The sequence below is a fragment of the Elephantulus edwardii genome, unplaced genomic scaffold (genome assembly GCF_000299155.1).
Source record: "Elephantulus edwardii isolate Elephantulus edwardi_28Jun2011 unplaced genomic scaffold, EleEdw1.0 scaffold00014, whole genome shotgun sequence".
Taxonomy (NCBI): Eukaryota; Metazoa; Chordata; class Mammalia; order Macroscelidea; family Macroscelididae; genus Elephantulus; species Elephantulus edwardii.
Genome location: NW_006399764.1, coordinates 15,853,014 through 15,874,945, shown reverse-complemented (window position 1 = coordinate 15,874,945; position 21,932 = coordinate 15,853,014). Strand labels below are relative to the sequence as shown.

Below are 21,932 nucleotides of genomic sequence, written 5' to 3'. Positions count from 1 at the left end.
GTGTGTGTGTGTGTGTGCACGCGCACGTGTTTAAAGGGGTACTTTAACTCCCCCCCCCAACATTTAAGATCCATCCCTTTCCCAAAACTGTATGAAAAAAGAAAAAAAATTCAAAAGCACCTAGTGTTTCATCTTTTCCCCCCTAAAGAAATGTGTGTGTGCGTGTACGTACACACGGAGGCACACGCATGTACACACACGTGCCAAGTACACACACATACACAGACTATGGCAGTTCAAATACAGAGGCCGTCTGGTGAGCGCTGGCATCGGTAGTGTCCATCTGGAGACTAATCTACCGCAGTGAAGGGAATGTTCTTGTGGAGGTTGGGGTTCTGACTGTGCCGGTTGCGGCTGCGCACAGAAGAGAACATCATATTGCAACCTGGGACTTTGCATTTGTGCATCTCCCGCAAATGCACCGTTTTGTAGTGCACCCTCAGGGTCCCCTTGTTGCTGTACATTTTGTGGCAAATGTTGCACATGATCCCACCGTTGCTCCCGGACAAGCTGTTGAACATGAGCGACCCGGGGACGTCAGCGCTCAGGCTGCCCGGGAGGCCCAGGGCCTCGGCCTTGTGGGCTGACTCCCCACTGTCACTGGCCCCGTCCAGGTCGTCCAGGAGGATGCCCTCGTCGCTGCCCGCGTCGGACTCTCGGGAGGAATGGATGCTGCTGCTGGACTGGAGACTGGAGGTGGTGCTGAGGTCGAGGACCATGTAGTCCTCTGCCATGCCCCTCGCGTACCCGTTCAGGTGGGAGTCTTCAGTCCCCGCGGGGGACGAGGCCTCTTCCCTGACGTCCAGCCCCATGGTGTGCTGGGCACCATAGATTTTCACCAAAAATTCATCCCGGAGGTCCTTGCTAAGGGAGGGCTGTGACGAGTCAAGGCCCATGTCATCGAGTTCTTTGGTCAACAGTTTCCGATGCAGGTTTATGTTGGCACTGTGTCTAGGAAAACAAGAGGGAAGGGGGGGGTGGACAGGGAGTGGGTAAGGATGAGAAAGAGGAGAGCACTTTAAAATGGATTCAGCTTCCAGGAGGCATCAAATAAGCACATTCACTGACACCCTTACCAAAGCTAACATTTCCTTACATGCTCAGGGCTTGGGAGTGAGTGGCAGTGTTGGGGTGCAGAAAAGGGGAGCTTCCATTAGCATAATTTTTATAAGAGTGTAAAAGTCTTCAATGGTGGGATGAAGGCACACCCACACACCTTTTTGTAACTGACTGTTCAGTTAGCCCAAGGAACAGCAGAGAGCTCTCCAAGCAGAGGTCTTAGGATCAAGAACAGACACATCCTGTTCGCCTGTACATAGCACATGCTTTAAAGTAAATCTGTCTACATTTAAAGTAAATAGGCCAAATTTACTTTGTCATTTAAAAAATGACAACAAAAATGAAAGGGATTTTATTTTTTAAAAAAACACTAACCACAAACAATTTAAAGCTACAAAGAGAGCCCATTTTGAAAAAGTAAATGGTCTATATAATCTTCGTTTAAATTCAAAGAATATGGAAGCCTTCCCCTAGTGCCTTTACTTTTGAAGATTCATGGAGAAATAATTTAGCTTAGTGATCAGCAACTGGAAATAGGGTTATAGATTGTCTTTAAAACACAAACCCCCCTTTCTCAGGAAGATGTGGGATTCTCAGTTAAATATAATCATACAAGACATTTCATTTCAGAAGCTATTTATTTTAGTGTGGAAAATTAATTCAGTATTACATGCTAAAATTTTAATTTTCAAAAAAAACTAAGAAAAAGAAGTTGGTTTTAAAAATGACTGTCTACCCACCATTTTAAAAAAATTTACATTAAGACAACAGAAGGAACCCAAAAGGACAAAATTAAAACACAGTAAATACAAAAGAAGCCCCCAAGCACAACACTAACATACAGTCCCTCTTTCTTAACAATTGTTATCATACTTCTGAGACAAGCAAAACTTTTCCTCTATAAGAGCTTTGCTTGTGTAAAAAAAGATGGGATTTGTCCCAAATCATCCATAGGGGTGCCGTGGTTGACAAAGCCCAAGATGGTACTGTCTACAGGAAAACATTGCCTTTTTATTACTATCTCCCAGATATTTTTTTTTTTAAATGACCTTGGGCATATACCTCTCTCCACCTGCAAAAGCTCCACATGTTTGCCAATACGTAAATGGAAGTCTACCATCCTCAAAATACAGACTGATAGTGAAATCTACCAACAGATAGAAGCTTCTCAAAAATGGTGGAGGCTGTGTATCAGAGAGGAACAATGATGATGTTAGAAGCGACCTAAATGACTGGTCCAAATGTCAACAGGCCTCCAGATAACAATTAAAGAGTAGGGGAGACCAAACTGAGTCACCCTGTTTGGGGAGAAGTAAAGCTAATGTTCTCTAGAGATGGCGGAGAGGTATGTGCCACAAGGGGCATGAAAGGCAGGAACGATGTCTCCTCCTTTCCACACAAGACAGTATATAGCATCCGGTGTGAAAGGGGCACAGGGCGGCACCCCTTGACACTGCACTGAGGAAGGCTGAGCTTACCTTGTGATAATAAGATCAGCTTTCTAATCTTTTGCTAAATCGATCACAAAAGAAAGCAAGAATGAGAGACAGAGAGAGAGAGAGAGAAAGAGAGAGAGAAAACAAATTCACATTCTAGACATCGGTTGGTTTTTATTATTTTTTTTTTTAAAACTTAAACAATAAAATAGGGATTTAAATTGTTCCAATCACAAAGTCACTTTCTGTCATAAGCCATCATCATACGTTGTCTTGATGATTTTCAGATCAGCTGCATAATCCAAAAATCATAAATTAAGACAAACCAAATTCACATCATCACCACCATCCATAAATGAGTTCTGAACAGATGCATGCAGTGTGTGGAAATGTGAATGACGAGCAGAAGTTGTCCCCAAGGTCCCTGCTCTGACACAGTTGTTCCCCGCTTCCCTGGTGTCACATGGCAGGTGACTCCAAGTATAGTTTGCCAGGCCTAGTGCAGGACATGGACCACAGTGGAGTCTTTACCCTGGCGTGTGACTATGACACCACCAGAGCTAGTATGAGGACATGGAAACTGAGGTACACTATGGAGCTCTGATGGTTTAGTGGTAAGGAATTGGGCTACCAAGGCAAAGCTAGGAGGTTCAAATCCACTAGCTGCTCTGTGAGATAAAGACAGGCAATCTCTTCCTGTGTAAACTTCCTCCAGTAAATCTACTGCCTCTGAAAACCTACCAGAGCCTCAGCTGTGGGTCAGTTCTGACTCTATGGTACACAATAACAACATGTACCATGTACTCCACTGATAAAGACAAGTGGCCCATTCATGGGATCCTACTGTTTATTATTTTAACACCCTCCCCGTCACTCCTCACCTTCATAGCTTCACCAGCACGTTTTGCCACGACAATCACCTAGAACACTGTGCTGCCACCTGCACATCTGAAGTTCCCATGTCTGAGGTTCAGTGCTGAGAAAGCATTAACCAGAAGCACAGCAGTCACATCAAGACTCAGTGCATAAGGAGTAATGCTGACAAATGGATGCAGTGATCACGACATAGACACATCCTGCCTGAGATGACTTGTGAAATGACACATCTCCACTGATATGTTACCAGGAAGAGAGATCTCTCTTCAGTTCTCACTTACAGTAGGAACCTGTAATCTCATTAGATGATGCGCCAGCCCTCAATATCTGTCAAGCAAACGATGTGCAGAAATGCGCAGGCCTGCTCTGGCACTCAGGTCAACAGTGTCCCTTTTCCGCTGTCAGCAGTACTGTTGGCCTCTTCTAATATAATTACATTGACTTTTATTCAATTAAGTGCCATCCCTTGCTTTAAAAAAAAGCTCCTTTATCAATTGATTCAGGTGTAATGCAATAATAAAGATGAACTCCTGACAGTACATTAGCTCTGCTGTTCATAACTTCGGTACATGGGTTCATTCATGGTAGTCGATTTCCATTATGCAACCACAGTTCAAGAGAATTGATTCTTTTATGCTCATTTCTTAATCTATTTCATTCCTGTTTAATAATCCTCCTAAATGCCATATGCAAAACAGCCGAGGTGGGGATAGGAAGAACGGATTGTGGAGAAGTTTCCTGGTTCACTTTCATAATCATGGGCTTGGAGATGTTCTATCAAATTCAAACAGTACCAGTGTGGTGGAGAAAAGGGCAAGCAGAGAAGAGAGAAAGAAGGCAGGTGCTTTAGGGAGTAGGGATCCAGTCCTCAGGTTAGGGTTCAGCCTCCCGAGAATGGACTAAAGTCAGCACTTGATTTTAACAAAGACCCGTCAAGACTCTTGAGTTAGTCAACCTAAACCATTATGGTCAAAGGAACACTGTCCTCATGAGGAGGAAGGAAGACCTAGGGTTAAAGTTTAATTTAAATCTATTCGCACCGACAAAAATGAGGACATGAAAAGGAGGCTAAGATTGAGGAGGAAGAGAAAGAACCCCCCACCTACACCAAGATGGAAGGAAATGAAATATAGAAGAAAAAGGAGGTCAGAGAATGCTGGGAACGGACTCAAACCTCCTGTTAAGGAAATAAAATTAAGTTGTATGTAAAAAGTGGAAAAGACACCTTAGTGAGGCTATGGGAAAACTGGGTTGAAACCACTGACTGGCTTTACAGGAGACAAGCCTTGGCACATGTTCCTGAAGGTAACGTTCTAGAAAACCCTTGGTGGCAGCTCTGCATTGTCTCCTGGGGTCACCATGAGTGGCAAGGGACTCAGTAGTACCTAACAACAGGTAGGAGCACGAATCCATCAAGTGATCAATTTTGAGTTCTCCAGCGATAGAGATGATCACTGGGTTTTAAAGTCAAACACAGTAGGCTTTCTAGAAATATTTTGTGTTCTGAATATTTAAATCAAGAAGAAGACAAACCTTTGACAGAAGTCTAGAAATCCTTATTAGAGCGTCCCTACTTGCTTTGATTAGCAAGGTCATATAGGAATGAAACTTGTTCTTCAGGAAAACAAGGTCTAGATGAAAGAGAAAATGGTTCTTAAATAGGAAAGCTAAGGATATGGGTTTTCTTTTTTCTTTAAAAAATGATCTGTTTTTAAAAAGGTCTTACTTACGGTTGTTGTTGTTGTTGATTGCCACTGAGTTGAGCATGACTCATAGTGACCCTATGAACAAAAGACCTGAAGCCTTTCTAGAAGTATCGTCGTTTATCAAAGTTCATCATTTCCAGAGGCATGTTGTTTAGGAAGTGGATGCCACTCCTGCTTCCTCAGTACCACCCCCCTTCAGACACTGGCCCAAAATTTAGCACCGACATGGCCATTTTGACCAAGCACACACACTAGATTTTATTCATTCTTGTCTCCCACAGAACAAGGAGAATACTGTGCATGTACTGTTATCTTTGAATGTGGGAGAAAGATGTGGAAGTCTGCTTCCAGAAACATTACAGCGTTGGAGACACTAATAAAGTAGCTCTATTCTGCCCTCTGTCTAAGGAGCTCTGGTGGCCTAGTGGTAAGAATCTGTGCTGCAATCCTAAAGGAAAGTGGTTAAAATCCACCAGCTGCTCCCCAGGAGAAGGATGGGCAGTCTCCTCCTGTGTGATTACTGCCTGAAAAACTGCTGGAGGGGCAGCTATGGGTCGATTCTGACTTGACAACAAACAACAGCTCTGACCCCTAGGACTAGAGTGTGTTAGAATCAAACGGACAGCGATGGACTGAAAGTCAAATGTATGTTCATTTACCATGGACCAATATGCATAAATATTATGGAAGCTTTCCTAAAAGGTACAGTGAGCAAAGATGGGAGGTCCTAAGATCAGAAGCATGTAAGTATAAGAAAAAACTAGCGTCGTGTGTACAGAAAAAGGTTCTGACCTTACAAATACTTCTGTGTGGTGCGACGGATTGACTCCTAGTTGGGGGGTGGGAAAGTTCTGCTGATGGGGTTATGCTTGAGATAAGAAATGTTTCCCCACATGCTTTTCCACTCCTTTGATGACAAGGTGCATTACCCAAAAGCATCCAGAAGGCTGAGGCTACCTTCCTGAAGAGGGAAGACGGGGGAAGACAGACTTTCTTTCTAACTTCAAAATGCTGGGTAAAAATGGCCTATCTCCTTCTCAGTGAAATCTTCACCACATGACACTGAGGATGCCAGGCAGCCAATGTAAGCTCCTCCGAGAGAGGAAGTCTGCCTGCCTTGGGATTTTCTAGTTACGTGTTCCTTTTCCCTCATAGAGATGCACACTTTAATGTCATGTTCAACCTATGAACCTATGAAATGAAAGGGACTTAATAACCAAAGTGATTAACAGAAAAAAAAGACGTTTCGGAAGATTTTAATTCAGCTTTGAGAAACAAGGAAGCTTTTTAAAGATAAAGAGAAACCCTATGACCAACTGACTATTCTCGCTGCTGCCTGAGTTGGGACCTAGCTGGCCTTGCGGTGGGTGGGGGGGTTGGCGGCTGTCACAAGGGGGGAGACTACTCATCTGCCTCCTGGCGAACTGCTGAGGGATTCAAACCACCAGCGAGGTGGACACCTTTAGAGCAGCAACTTCCTACAGACCAGGCCACCAGAGAGATCCTTGTGACCAAATCTGAGAGTAAACGAACTCGCTTCTGTTTTGTTGAAAACGACTTATAGCTGAAACCATGTGAGTTTCAGAGGCTATAAAATGCATGAGGAGCCTTCCCATCTCTCCCTTACGCAGCTGCTAGTGGACTCTAACTGCTTGCCTCTGAGCTGGCACTACATCTCCTTACCCATGATAGGCCACTGTGGCTCCCCAAGTGACAGAGTCAAAAACAGAATTAAAGAGTCAACAACTGTAAATTAAAACCTCAGCTGTGAACTAAGCGACAAGGACAAGAAAAGTTTAAAATCTAATTCTTCTTTCTTAGTCAGCTGTGAGCCATTCAGAAGTGAACGGAAATAAAAGCCTTTGTAATGAATTTAACCACCTTTGGTGAAATGAAACGGGATTGAAATGCCTTTTTGTTTTCCATTCTCGTCTTTTATCTTCCTACTCACCTGTGCCACCTAAACACTCGCTTCTCAGATGATGTTTAGTGTCCAGACTGACCAGTGACACAAGCCCAGCAGATGCCTTCTGTAGATGAGTGTGTATGTGCCAGAGACCGAGGTGTGTATACAATGTAGGTAGATCGAGATTTCAGATCAGAGTGTACTGGGGTTTATGAAAGCATCCACGGTTCTGACCAGAAACGTAAACCTATGATCTGAATGCAGAGAAATGAAAAGATGGAATCCCCTTGCCCTGCATTAGTTCTCTTATATGAACGGCTACAATGCACTATCTTTTACCCTTAACACTTTGAAAATTCTGTATTGCCATTTCTGAACGGTAAGGTGTGTATGACTCTGTGAATTGGCTGACAGTTTTGATACTGTATATTTTCACAAAAGCAACAGTTTTCAATAGGTTATAATTTAGAGCTGCCCTCTAGCAGATCTGAAGAACCATCCCCAGCTCAGGAAGAAAATTCTGTGTAAAATTCTAGTTAACAATGCTCACAAAAAGACAAGTGGAGCAGTACACAGGAAACGCAAGAAACAAAAGCTAAGCAAATTCGTGCAAATTGAAAATATGAAACCCAGTCACTTCAATCCCTTTTAATATAAAACAAATCATTCATACTGGTCACGCAGCCAGTTCCCACTACATTCAAATTATTCACTTGAAGATAAGCCCCCACCAAATTCTTCTGGGGTTTGGCTAATTTACTGCACAGATACGGCACGTCTGTTGTAATAACAGGTAGGATGTATTGGGGTCGACCATTTATCAGAATTAGACCTCTTTTCTCAATTCACAGTGAATTATGCTGCCTACACGACTCACCTCTCTCAGAGCCTGCCATCCCCTCATGGCCCCTAATGTGGCAGGCAAACAAAATTGACAGTCTCATCTTGTCAACAAGGGGTGATTCTCCCGAGAAGCCATTTTACTTTTCAGAGGAAGCAATGTATTAATGTGCCTGTCCCAGGAATGTTAATCATCTTCAAGCTTCCGATCTAACTTTGACGTGAACGAAATCACCAAATTGGTTTACTAAATGAATCGTAATATGCTAATAAGAAAGCATGACATATATGGAAAAGCCAAACAGATGGTTTGTTTACTCCACTTTGCAACTTTATAAATGTTGTAACTCTGAAGATGTTAGTGAGAATTATTGGTTTGTTGGCAGAAGCAAACGTGTCTTTCGCATACTAAATCTGGCGCTACAGTTAGAAAACAATTTGTCATTGCTGTGGAATGCATAAAAAATGTTAATGCCATGATGGCATTTGGGAAGGGAGTCTGGTAGGTGGGAAATGCGTACGCTGGATGCTCAGGGTAAGTACAGAATTGATACCCCACAGCCTGCTCCCTAACCATTTAACTTCTGAGGAGGGACTGGCACGTCAAGGCTTCTTGAGGGGGGCGATTATTCAGTGGGTACCTGCTGCCTTATAATGTAGGGTGGGGTGGCACTGGGATTAAGATTTTGTTTTTGTAGCACTTGAAACCTTTCTCAATCAAGCACCTCAAATGGGGTCCAGTTTCTTACTCTTACTGGGTCAGAAAAAGCAAAGCCAGGTGTGTTCACATTCTTTAAAGATTCAGTAAGAATAAATCCAAGGTACAATTTGCTTTTATAGATACACTGGATAAAATCACCCTCAAGTTTTCTAGATCCTGTTTTATAATCTTCTACAAAGAATTAAGAAGATGTATTTTTAAATTGATAGGAAAGTATTTTTTTCCCTAGTAAAAATTTTCTGCCATTAAGAAAAAAAAAAAAGGCAGCTTTCTTCTTCCAGTATAGCATGGGACATAACTTTTTTCCTGAGATCTTTTGCAAAGAAAACAGTTCCTAATAATAAACATGGGAAGAGTGTTTCATATAATTAAACAATCTAATTTAAGGCTATTTTAAAAGGAAGATAGTGCAAACTCCCAAAGGGAAGAGACAGTGTTTTGTAGGGTAACCAACAAGATTATTTAGCTGTGACTTTATCTAAAATTCTATGCTGACAGAAGACTACTAAAGATATATCAATGGGTAAGAATGAACAGGAACTCATTTATGCCTCTGATTACACATTGTCAAAGCTAACAGTGGACATAGGAAACTTTAGGTAATCAACCAGCAATGTACCTATGCTACTTAACATACTTTTGGAAGATTATTTTTATTGATTATTATTATTTTGGTTTTCACGCACATAGCCATATCCAGAGAAGTGGAATTCTGTTCTAAAGAGGTACTAATTTCTCCTAGTATTATTAATCAAGTTTGACTTCCTTGTTGTTGTGTTGTGTACCATATAGTTAAACTCGACCCATAGCTGACCCTCTGGCACCTTTTCAGAGCCAGTTAAGTGCACGGGAGGAAACTATCCATCCTTCACGGGAGAAACAGCTGGTGAACTTACACCAAGTGCCTCTGGGATTGCAGCACAGCCCCTCGCCACTAGGTCACCAGAGGGTTCTCTGCCTTACCAATACTAGAAGGATCACTAGCATCTTTTGGGGCTTCCCAGTGCCTCACCACAAGTGGCTCAAAGTGTTGAACATTTAACCACCTGCAAGGGAAAATAAGCACGTGCAACGTGGTCTGAAGAAACCATTGAGTTCATCTTGCAGCCCAAGGATCATCCTGGGGCAAGAAACATTAGCGGCTGTCCCAGCCTGGCGCTTAGATCTCATTTGAAACATCTCCTCGTTCCTGACCAACAAAGAAAATTTCAATAAAGTACTTTTACTGGTTTAACAACAGTGAGCTCCTGGGATTGTCAAAGTGCTCAGCCTTTTCCAAGGAGAGAAGAAATCAGCAGCTCAAATATAATTAACCTTCCATTCTCAATGCAAACTGCCACGCACAGGAGCACCGCAGTCTATTAGTGAAGTTATAATGGCCAACAGGCAGACGCGAAATTGGTCAAAAAGTTGCCTGCTGCTGTCATATTTTTGGAATTATGATTAATGGCACTAATAATGTGGATGATTATTGATATGTGTATCTCCAGCAGTTTATCATATTGCTCGGGCTGCCTACGTCCACAATAAACAGGATGCTATCATTTACCTCTTTATTGAAGGCAATCCTTCTCTTGAAGGAGCATACTCTAATTACTTCGTAATGTTTTATGTCTTCAACATTTTGCAGCTCTGGACCTTGCCAACTGCTTCATGTCTACCATTGATTAATTACTGAATGCTTAATCAAAATTTAGAACCTAATGCAGGCATTTATGAACACACTGCAGTGCCAAAGTAGTTAGGCTTTGCTCCCAAGTTTAAAGAGTACTGGGTTCAAAATCAAATCCCAACCATGCATGAGGATCCAAGAATTTCACCTTGGGTGCTCTGAGGTTGCCAATTCTACCTCTGCTGATAAATGGAAGGTAATCTAACTACAGGGCAAACAGCACCTCTACCTACCTACCTTCGGCCCCCTGGGCTTCCTTTCCTCCTTTCTCCCCATCTCCTTCATCAACAGAACACTACAGCCTCTTCCTGAGAACAAGAATGTCCTCTTGAAGGCAAGCCACAGAAACATAGCTGTGAAGTGGTTAAACAAGTGAAAAAGAATTTGCTGGGACAAATACATAAGTTTTTTTTAATGTGGATTTTTTATGGTACTGTCATACAACCATTCACCGTTGAAGTTAAGTGTTTTTTTAATACCATTACTGAACGGCTGAAATGGATGCTAATATAGCTTGGAGTGCTAATGTCAAGTCCTGGTAATAAAAAAGACAGACTGCTGAATGAAATAATTTCAAGTAAAAAATAGAACAAAAGTGCTCTCTCTCTCTCTCTTGCTCTCTACTTTTATTGAATTGGGACTGACTGAGCCAATTGCTTTAGAAGTCTGTAAAACACAATTACTAGCGAGCAGACTGACCCACGAGTGCCCCCTCAGTGACAGGGCTGACTAAAAAGGCAGCCGGGTGGAGGAGCCTCCCTCAGTTGGCCATCAGGCTATGGACGGAGTGTCCCTGGAGAAGCGTGGTGCCCACTGCCCACACATCTGTCTCCTTTCACTTACAAAACCTAGTTATTTCCATCAACATGATAAAAGCAACTTCATACATCACCTTCTAGGATGAAGATGCCTACTTTGGCAATTAAAAATGATCTGTCTTTTGATTTTCTTATTTATGTGTTTATGTAAAACACACATACATTATTACATGGATGCACTTAAATTAAAATGTTAGCATAACATTTGAACGACTGGCAATAATTCAGATTGATATATACAATAGTAAAATTGAGGCATCACTTATATAAGCAGTCAGTTAGATATACTTTCCTTATTTTTTTTTCCTAACGTAAAGTAAAAATTAGAGCTAGCAAGAAACAGAATTAAGCTGGAAGTGGGTAACATTTTCCCCCCTTAGTTAATAAAAGAAGTAATAAACCTCATAAAGTACTAGAGTTAAGATCACTAACATTCTAGGAGGAACAGCTTCGCACCAGGAATTTATAACGCCTGCTTTAATTCAGGCACTTGCTTTAGAACATAAAACCTAGGTGTTTTTCAAAAGTGTAGTTTTTATGTTAAACAGTGAAAGAAAAGCAGTTCTTTCCTAAAAAGTACTCTTTTCCCCCTATCTCCCTGCCTGCCTCTCTTCCTCACACACATTTTTTGGTACATAAACATCCAAGCTAATAAATTCTTTTTTTAAAAATAACATTGTGATTTTTTTTTTTTTGGAGGGGGGAAGTTCCAATGCTTTTCATCCTCTGCCACATTCATCTATCCGAAGCTCGTAGGAATCTTATGGCACAAAGATTAAGTATTTCTAGGGCTTTCACAGCAGCAAAAGAAAGAGATTTAGACAAAACTCTCCTCTCTTCTTAGCACAATTTAAAATAAATATTTCCAGCAAGAGAGGGTTGGTTAAGAAAGCTGGCCCCCAAGAAAAGGCCAACCTTACTTACTATGTTTTATACTGGTGAATGGATTAAGGATATGAACAAATCTAATACCAATTTCTAGAGGAAAACTACATATATTCTTTTTAAAGCAAAAAAAAAAATTAATGGTCTCAAATGAGTAATTATGCATCAGAAAGATTCATGTCTATAAAGTCTACCAGAGATTCATAGATTCTCTATGTGTGTGAGCAAGAGGGAGGTAAAATCAGGAGAACCTTTCAAAGGGGTGCCATCATGAGAAACACATCATGTTCATCCAGCACATGAAGTTCCCTCAAACAGATCTAGTTTTGCTCCAGCTTCCAAGATGATGCTGGTCTGAGCAGCAGCTTTCTTCCCAGAAAGGCTGGATATGACTAAGGGGTACACAGAAGAGTTACGTTCAATGGAAGGTTTGCAGCTACAAGGGATTTAAGGTTAACCCCCATTAACAGAAATTTGTGAAGTTCTTTGTACAATGAAAAGGCAGACATTCGTCCACCATTAAGCTATGTAGGCTCTTTGGTCCACAGTGGCAGTGACCTGAGCCGCTCTTGCAGGGAGGAGTGAAAGTTCAGAGGAGGCTTAAGTGCGCTTGTCTTGCATCCAGCAGACACTGGGAAGATCTGAGGCCCACTTTAGGCTTGTCAGTTTCTCCCCCTGATACAAGGAGACTACTTTGCTCATTGTTTTTCTCCCAATATATAAAAAGAACCCCAGGGACGGGAATGACATCCACGTTTATCTTAATACCAAAGTTTTGCTTGAGGAGGGCACAACTAGCAATTACTCAGGAGGGGGATTTATTTTGTTTGCTTGCTTTTGATGGAAAGTAATGGAGATAAGTGCAAAAGACCTATTGATCTGCTGGTTCTAGTGTGAAACCAGAGGAATGGGGGGGGGGGGCGGAAATCTCTTCCTAACATTTAAAAGTCCGAGGACCTTGCTATAGAAAAGAAACGTACAAATCAGGGGAGCTGGCGTTTGAGTGACAAAGCTGCAGAGAATGAAACAGCTGCTACTGTATAAACGTTCTCGTCGGGTGTGGAGAGTATTAGCACACTGATTTGACAGCTAATTATATTAAGGAAAATAGACTAATAGTTATCTTGAACTAGTGCTAAGTGGTTCATTTCTTAGAGCTGCTGTCTGGGAAAAAAAAATCAAAACAACCAACCCCCCAAAAAACAACAAACCCGTTACATTATTGAAAAGCTTTCTAGAAAAGTTCTCAGTAAGTTTCCAAACATAGAGAAAAAGTTGGAAAAAAATGGATGTTGTTATGCTGAAGCGCTAACAGGAGGCAGGTCGCATGTTTTCACATCTTCACCTCTGCTGTTAATGTATGCAGCGGCGCATCAGAGGTAGCTCATGTTAATTTATTACAGCACACCTGTACAGGGCTGGAAGTCAGGTAAGAAAGCGAGCAAAAACTATACATTTCTGCTATTTTGGCTACAGCTACCCAGAGGCCTATATAGGAATGAATTTAGTTCTGGAGACATCAGCAGGTTTTAATAAACTAAATACAGATGTCTTACTCCATACAAATCAAGACGTTTACATGTTTAAATCTGGACTGATTTAACTAGGAATCAAAGACAGGGTTAACACTTAGCACCAATGGTTGCCTCATATTTATTTATAAATCACACTAAACAAATATTATTTTCTTTGACAATTTACTCCTGGGGCTGAGTCACCTTTCCTACACCTTGAAGATCCAACACATACACTTATCTTTCTATTAACATTTAAACCAAACCTTAGCAATTAGTGGTCACTATTTCTGAAGAAGAAAAGGAACAGAGATGGTGAAACTCCTTTAGAATGAAAAACAGAGAAACAAGCACGCCTTTCTAGGAAGATCATCTGATTTCTGGGTATGATGACTTCGTCTTACTTGAGGGGTGCTAATAATGTTAATTGTTGTCAGGTGCCATTGAGTCGAGTATGACTCATAGTGACCCTATGAACAGCCATCCTAAAACCTGACCTCTCCTGTGCCATTCTCCTCAACACTGAGATACAAGAACCCATTGCTAAAGTCAGAGTGTCAATCCATCTCATTGGGGGTCGTCTTCTCCTTCACTGACTCTCAATCTTTCCAAGTATAATGTTCCTTTCCAATGAATAGCCTCACCTAGCTACATGTCCAAAGTATTAAAAAAAAAGAAGCAACTTCATTATCCTTGCCTTCAAGAGCACTCTGGCCTCACCCTTTCCAGGATATATCTGTTTGTTCTTTTGGCGGTCCATAGGATAATCTATACTCTTCTCCAGGACCACAATTCAAAGGCATCAGTTCTTCTGGCTTCCTGATTCATTGTCCAGCTCTCTGATGTATAGCAAATGACTGAGAATACCATGGCCTGAATGAGGCGCATCTTAGCCTTCAAACTTACATCAACTCTTCAGAATTTTGGAGAGGTCCCTGACAGCGGACTTGGCCAGTTCAATACAATTCCTGATTTCCTGATTGCTGGTACCAAGTGAACTGACTGTTGATCTAAGCAAGATGAAATTACTGACAGCTTCAGTCTTTTCTCCATCTATCATAATGTTGACTGTTGGCTCTACGGTGAAGATCTTTGTCTTCCTGATGTTGAGATGTAGCCACAGAAGGTTGAAGTCCTTGATCTTCTGCAGATGTTTTGTACCCTCACCACTTTCAGCAAGCAAGTTTGTGTCATCAGCATATTGCTAGTTACTGATGAGACTTCCTCCAGTTCTGATGTCACATTTCTCTTCATAGAGTCTGGCTTCATATATGTGACTTGGTAGTAAGGAATTGTGCAGCCGACCTAAAGGGAAAAGATTTGAACCTACCAGTTGCTCTGCAGGAAAAAGATGGACAATTTCCTCCCATGTGATTAACTGCCTCTGAAAATTGCTGAAGGGTCAACTATGGAACGCCAGAACAAATATTATTAGATGTTATTAGATGTCCTTATTCCTGAAAGTTCTACATCTCAATAGCAGAAATATCGAGGGACAAGAAAAGAGGAAGAAAGGACTCAAGTCTAATACACACAAGTGTTATCACTATACATTTTACTACTTCAGCCAACAGCCTTGTTTTGTGCCGCTGAGTCACCTGCAACTCACAGCGATCCTATGTACAACAGCTCTGAACCCTTCCCTATCTTGAGTCAATTTCATTGATTCCTACACACATTTCCCAGTGGCCCAGTTACTGAGTCAAGCCATCTCATCCAGGGTCTTACTCTCCTGCACTGTCCTTCCACCGTTCCAAGCATGATGCCCTTCTCTGAGGACTAGACCCTTTTGGTAACTTGCCCAACATATAAGAGATGGAGCTTCAAAATCCCAGCCTACAAGGAGCAGCCTGGTTTCTCCCTCTCCAGGACAGATCTGTCCTCTTAGCAGTCCATGGTATGTTTAATACTCTTCTCCAGCACCACAACTCAAAGGCATCAATTCTTCTCTCATCCTTAGCCACTGTCCAGCTCCCTTCTGCATAGCAAGTCATTGAGAAGACCACGGTGAGAAGACCACGGCTTGGATAAGGCATACCTTAGTCTCTAGACTGACACTGTTGTTCTTTGGTACTCAGGAGAGGTCCCTGACAGATTTTCCCAGTGTAATTTGTCTTCTGATTTCCTCACTGCTGGTGCCAAGAGTGTTGACTGTGGAACCAAGCAAGCTGAAATTGCTAACAAACCCTTCCCTACCCTACCCTAACCTACCCCACCCTATCCTATCCAGTCTATCTATCCTGGTGCTACCAATTAGCCCAGTGGTGAGAATCTTTGTTTTCTTGATGTTGGGCTTCAATCCATATTGAAGACTACAGTCCTTCAAGCAGCACTTTTACAGCTAACATCTCAGATTCTGCTGTTTCAGAAAACAAGGTTGTGTCATCAGCATAATGCAGGTTGTTGATGCGTCTTCCTCTAATCCTGATAATTCTTCTGAGAGAATATAATTCCCACTTCAAGTCTCTTATTCAAAATTATTCTACCAGTTATCTAGTGGATGGAGGGAGGCAAGAGCTGGGCTTTGTATGTTAGCTAGCTCTTTTTTTATTAGTGTAAAATGGTCTCCTCTGCTTCTGAATTATTACCCTCACTCTCCTTTACAACTGTTAAGAAAAGGGTATCTTCAATACCGTATTGAGGAATCTCAACCCTCACATGTGTCTACTACCTCACCCCTCATTTTGATGGCAATATACAAAGAACACGCTTACTTACCATTCCTTCACCTTGACCTTGTAACATCTATAAAGGCCATACACAAAGAAAGGAGTCTTTACTATCAAATCTGAAACAGTCTTTAGCCTGTGTCTTCTTCCCCCCTCTTACCATGAAGCCTATCTACAGACAAAAGTCACACGTAACTTGGAAGAACAGTAGCTCTGCCTCTGTATGACTCCTGTAATATGCTGTGAACACAAAGATGAGGGGTGATTTTATAAAAAGCAGGAAAGATGGTTATTCTGTTAGCTCCACTGCAGGCATCCTAGGATGCTTGTAGCTTTGCACAGTCTAGACCACACTCAAAATCCCCTCTAATGCTTTATTTGCACAAGGAAGATGCTGTGGAGTCAAGGATGGATAAAGCAAGGCTCTGGGGAGAGGAAAGAAATGGGCCTGAGGACAGCAGGATCAAAGATAGAGAGGAGCTTCTGTTTGGGAAGGTCTGTTCACTCAGCGAACGGTAAGAAAACACATCTCTGCTTCACACAAAAAGCAGAGGCACCGACTTCCTTAGGTTCTTGTGACTAACACAGATAAGCTTCAGGGAAAATCAGACATGTGACCCAGGAGGCTTCATGAATATTTTGATGAAACAAGGATAAAAGACTGAAGCAAGAATAGAGTTATGTGGTGAAGACCACTTTGCTCAAATGCATGGAGAAGCTGGGACCCCATGACGCACTGCTTCTGACTATATGCTGTTGATGCTGTGTGTCACTGAGCTGACATGTGAGCAGGTTTTCAGAGCCAGTTAACTGCACAGGAGGATGCTGCCCATCCTTGTCACAGAACAGCCAGTGGATTTGAACTGTGTGCCTTTGGGATTGCAAAGCACTGCCTTACCACTAGGCCACCAGAGCTCCCAACATAGAGGTTACAAAGTGGTAGCTAAACTTGTGCTCTGTCTTGATTCAAGTCACAGATAAGGATAAGAGTATTTCTTCTGAAAAAGTAAATTTTTTTAAAATAGAAGTTTTAAACCTGAGATAAAAATCTTCAAAGTTTCAGAATTTTAGAATTTATATTTTTAGAAGCCATTATTTCAGGTGAGAATAAGGAAAAGAAAATAATTCTACTACTTTCTATGTTTGAACTTGGTTTTCTTCTTTTATCATTTAGACACAATTTTAAAAAATAATTCAGTGGGATGACAATACAAAGCTCACCTAACTGAAATGTATCAACTGCCTGACTTTGAAGTTTTGCATTTCCTACCTGACTGAGTTCACACAAAGAATATTTGTACTTTTCTTCACACCCAGAATAGATGGTGGTATAAACGTCTCTACGGCTGGTCAAGCTCCCAAGCCTTAGAACCAGAGCTGAGCTTCAAATATTCTCCTGCTATCAACGGTTCCTCCGCTCTCCCCACAGGCCACCTGGGTATTCACCACTATCTCCTCATGCTTGAGGACATAAAAACACAAGCACTTGTGTTTTCTGGTGGTTTGACATAAATGAAAGTGCCAACTTCTGGGCGGGTAGCATCTTGGCTCCAAAGCTATTTATTCCAGGTTGAGGGTTTGCAGTATTTTCCGCAAACCAACCTAAACTGATAGGAATCCTTGCAAATAATCTTAAATTTTGGCTTGTCTTCAAACACTCCATTTCCATAAATATTTTATGCAGGATTTCATGAGTCTTTATTCTTGTATGGAAAAAAAAATCCAATGCATTAACCTCATTATCACTAGTGTACTATTTCAAATTTAAAAGAATGACTATTACTCACAAATGTTGTGGGGAAGGCTGGTTACAGCATTATGTTTTTATTATTCAAAGTATACAGCTATCTTATCTGACAGAGTCACTGGTAACTTTGGATGGAAAAGAACTCTGTGGCCACAGATATTTTTACAGAGTAAGGTAAACTGAAATGGAGTTGGAAAAATCTTTAAGACAGATTTATCTTCACAGTTTTGAGTTGTACAAATTATATGATTTCTTCCTTAGAAATTTATCTTTTATAGATGGAATAATTTTTTATTTTATAGGGAAGAGTTAGATAACTTTTATCCAAAAAAGGAGTTGAATAATACCAAGGATATTAGAATAATCATCTTAGAATAAGCAACCACACAAGGTCAAAGCAGCACTGTGTGCTTAAGGATAAAGTTTAGAAGGTAGAAGGATTAATGGAAATGGGAATAACAGGGGAGAAAGAGGAAAAGTATGAACACATTGTGTGTATTATGATTAATGTTATAAAACAACTTGAGTGGATGCATGGAAAACCAATTTGTTGTATAAACTTTCCCTCAAATTTCAATAAAAAAGGAATTGATCTTTTAAACACAATTGAAACAGGTAACTTCTTAGTCATAACACTACTATTATAAGTTAGTTTGTCAACTTAACGAGGACTACAATTTGATTGGTGGCTACTGGAAATTTCTAAGTTTCCTTTGTTCCTCTGTGCATACAGCGTTTGAAGCATGCTTTTCTTATAGGACAGGGCAAGGTTCAGATCAATTGTTCAAGGGGTCACTATGAGTGGGAGCTGACTTGATGACATCTAACAACAAGTTTTACTCTAAAATTATTTTTAAATTTTTACTGTAAATACAGATGATGTAGAGTCAAGAAAACACTCCATCCAGGAGGAAGACCTCACTGCCGTCTGGCAGTAGTTGGGCTGCTGGGGGATTCAACAGGACAGCTCAGCTGTAGGACACCAGGTTTCCTCCAGACTGACCACCTTGACACATTCCATTTCCATTACATTTGCTTTAGGATTCAAAATGCACAGTGTAGGTTTAAGACCAGCTGCGTCTGTTTAAGCACAACTGTTTCAGAGCTGCTGCTACATAGCTGAAGTGTGAGGTCATCCAAGGGCTGGACGTAATACATTCTAACTGATATTAAACGTGTATGTAAGACTTGTCTCCATGCATTATTCCCATGGGCGACCACATTTTAGAGATGATCTCAAAGGCACTGTGAAGTGAAAATGAGGAAACCCACACCCGTCCACCCTTTCCCCGTATCAACAATTTCTCTGGTTCCATTTTCTCCTGATATTTTTATCATCTTAAAGAATTCATGGACAAACTCAAAACTCATGTAAGGAATGATAACATTTCTGGTTATACCTACGGAGATGCAGGCTGTCTCGATGTCCTGGACCTATGGTTCTTTCCATCCGTAAATTTCTGTTTCTATATTGGATAAATATGTGTGTATGAAGATAATATATTGATTTCATTAAAAAAGCCACATGTCAAAGCAGCATTATTTCAATATATACGTTAACAGAAGCTGCGGCTTCTAAGTGAAGGTTCATGGGGAAGCAGGGAACAGAGTAAAGAGTGAACTCACACACCTCGATGCACGGGAACACACACATAACACACGCACAGGACACAGCGCACAAAGAATGGCGTGCATTACTGGCAAGATGGCACAGGATTCCGCATGCTCAATCACAACACCCCCAACGGCAACAAGCCTTCATGAGCAATGGCAGCTTGGTCATCATGTGGTCACCGCAGACACTCATCACAGTGTAGCAATGACAACTAAGGCATGTTTTTACGCGTGCAGGCCACCGTGGCTGGCACGGGAACCCGCCACCCCCAGCCGCCGCCGCCCATGGACATTTACTGACCTGTCTCGACTCCGGCGCGAGGGGAAGGCAGCGTTGCAGCCGGCCACCGTGCACACGTGCATCTCTTTCAAGTGCACGTTCCTGTAGTGAAGCTTCACGCTGTAGGAGCTTTTGAAACTCTTCTTGCATACGTAACAGATTTTGGGGTCTGGGCTAGAACACAGGTCACCCTCTGGGGAGAACTTTTGGGGGCTGCCGTAATTGAGAGAAGAGGCAAAGCTTTCGTGCAGCGCAGCCATGCTGGCCCCCCCACCGTTGTACAGTCCATACTGGCTCATGTAGTACATGTCGTAGGTGGGGTCTGTGAACTCCTCCTTCACCTTGATGAGGTCCTGGTGGGAGGGCTCACTGTGATTCTCATCGGGCCGCTCGCTGTTCATCAGGACCTTCTCGCTCACTTCGCTGGCCAGGTGGTCCTCACCTTCCATGGACTCCTCGCCCAATTTGGGCTCCGATGACTCTGACTCGTTCTCGTAGTCCCGCTCTGGCTCCTGGTCCTCCGAAGTCATACTGTCGGCCCTTCGGATTTCAGTCCTTGAAATGCACCGGGTCCTGTTATGCTTGGAAAAGTCCTTCACAGACATCCCTGGGCTCATCTCCTCCTGGGAGTGGCAATGATTGTCATGACTCATGTCGTTGACCACGGCCCCGCCGTCGTTGGGGTCGTCGTCTTCATCGTCGAACTCATCGGCTGTGTCGATGATTTCTTTCTCGATCTTGACAGGCATGCTGGACTTCCTGGGCTTCTTCTTGGGCGCCAGGTCAGCACTGGGCTCATGGGTGGCCATCATCATTGCAGGCGCGCTTGGCTCAGAGGGTGGTGGGGGGTGGGGTTCCAGGGCACCCCCGGTGGGAATGATGGGACTGGTTGGGAGGGACGTGGGGGGACTCACCAACTCCCCCGGAGGGAGTAAACTTCTATAAAAGGGAGGAACGGGCTGGACCGTCTTCAGCCCGGAGAAAACCATCTGGCTAGGGAGGGGGTTCTGTAAGACGGGGTCTAAGGGGGGAGTGGTAAATCCCATGGGGGGCCGGCCAGGGCTCGTGAGGGTGAGATTTGACTTTGTACTTGCTATGACAGGGGTGGCAGCTCCTGACGTGGCCCGGATCAGGTCCTTGTCTCGGTTATTCCTCAGCATGGGCATGTGCAGGCGGGGGTTGGGGTTTGCACTGTGGCGGTTCCGGCTGCGCAGGGAGCTGAAGACCATGTTGCAGCCCTCGATGGTGCAGCGGTGCTTGATCTTGAGGTGCACGGCGTTGTAATGGATTTTGAGCGTCCCCTTGTCATAGAAAGTCTTGCCACATGCGTTGCAGAACACTCGCCCCTTCCTGGAGGCTGAGCCCATCCTCCTCATTCGGTGAATCCGGAATGAGCTTTTTGGGTGTTCTGTTTTGGTGAGATCACTGACCGGGGCAGAATTCTGAATGGGGGACACGCAGGCTGGCTCGGTTTTGGGCTCCACATTTGTGATGCTGGTCAGCGCATTTCTGTTGGGTGTCTGATCGTTCTTATAAGGCGTGGGGGACACTTCGGACTCACTGCTCTCATTATACTCGTTCTGGGTTAGAAGGCTTGGCTCACGCAGTCTCAGCCCTGGCTGCTCCAGCAGAAGGCCGTTTGGAGGGAGCCCCAGCAGTGGGGCTGAGACCGGGTTTATGTACTGGAATGGAAGCAGAAACGCAAGGCTGTTAGGGATGTTTTCGAAGTGGTGGATGCTGGAGGGATTGCTGTTCTCTAGGTGGGCAAGGAGGCTGGGGCTCCTGGTGCGGTTATTGCTCTCAATAAAAGTCCTGATATCGGAGTCTGTCTTTGAAGACGGCACGGCCACGGCCTGTCCTTCTTTCTCTTGAATCGCCATCAGCTCCACAATGGACTTGGTTTCTCCAAAGCGCAGAAACTGCTGAAGGGTGATAATTTCCTCTTCTCGAGACATGATAGCCCAGCGGTCCAGAACCTTGCCGGCAGCATCCTAGAGGCCACATCAAAGAAACAACAAAGACAAACACAAAAACTTATTGATTGTGCATAATTATTCAAGGCACTTGAAGGTGCTCTGACTGCTCCTGGAGCACAGGGCGCAGGAGCAGAAAGCAACATGCAAACCTTACTCATAAAAGTCGACCCACAAAGCAAACTCTTTTGTCATGCAAATACAGTCATTAGAGTC

General features: G+C 42.8%; 1 protein-coding gene across 1 annotated transcript in view; it reads right to left on the bottom strand.

The window, feature by feature from the left end:
• Positions 1 to 219: 219 nt before the first annotated feature.
• Positions 220 to 21,932, bottom strand: part of BNC2 (basonuclin 2) — a 360,393-nt gene continuing 338,680 nt past the window's right edge. Inside the window, exons 5-6 of the mRNA XM_006881284.1 lie at positions 19,765 to 21,734; positions 220 to 951 (exon numbers count right to left, since the gene is read on the bottom strand). Coding sequence (XP_006881346.1) covers positions 291 to 951; positions 19,765 to 21,734 — 2,631 coding nt within the window. The 3' untranslated portion in view covers positions 220 to 290. The remainder of the gene's footprint in view (positions 952 to 19,764; positions 21,735 to 21,932) is intronic.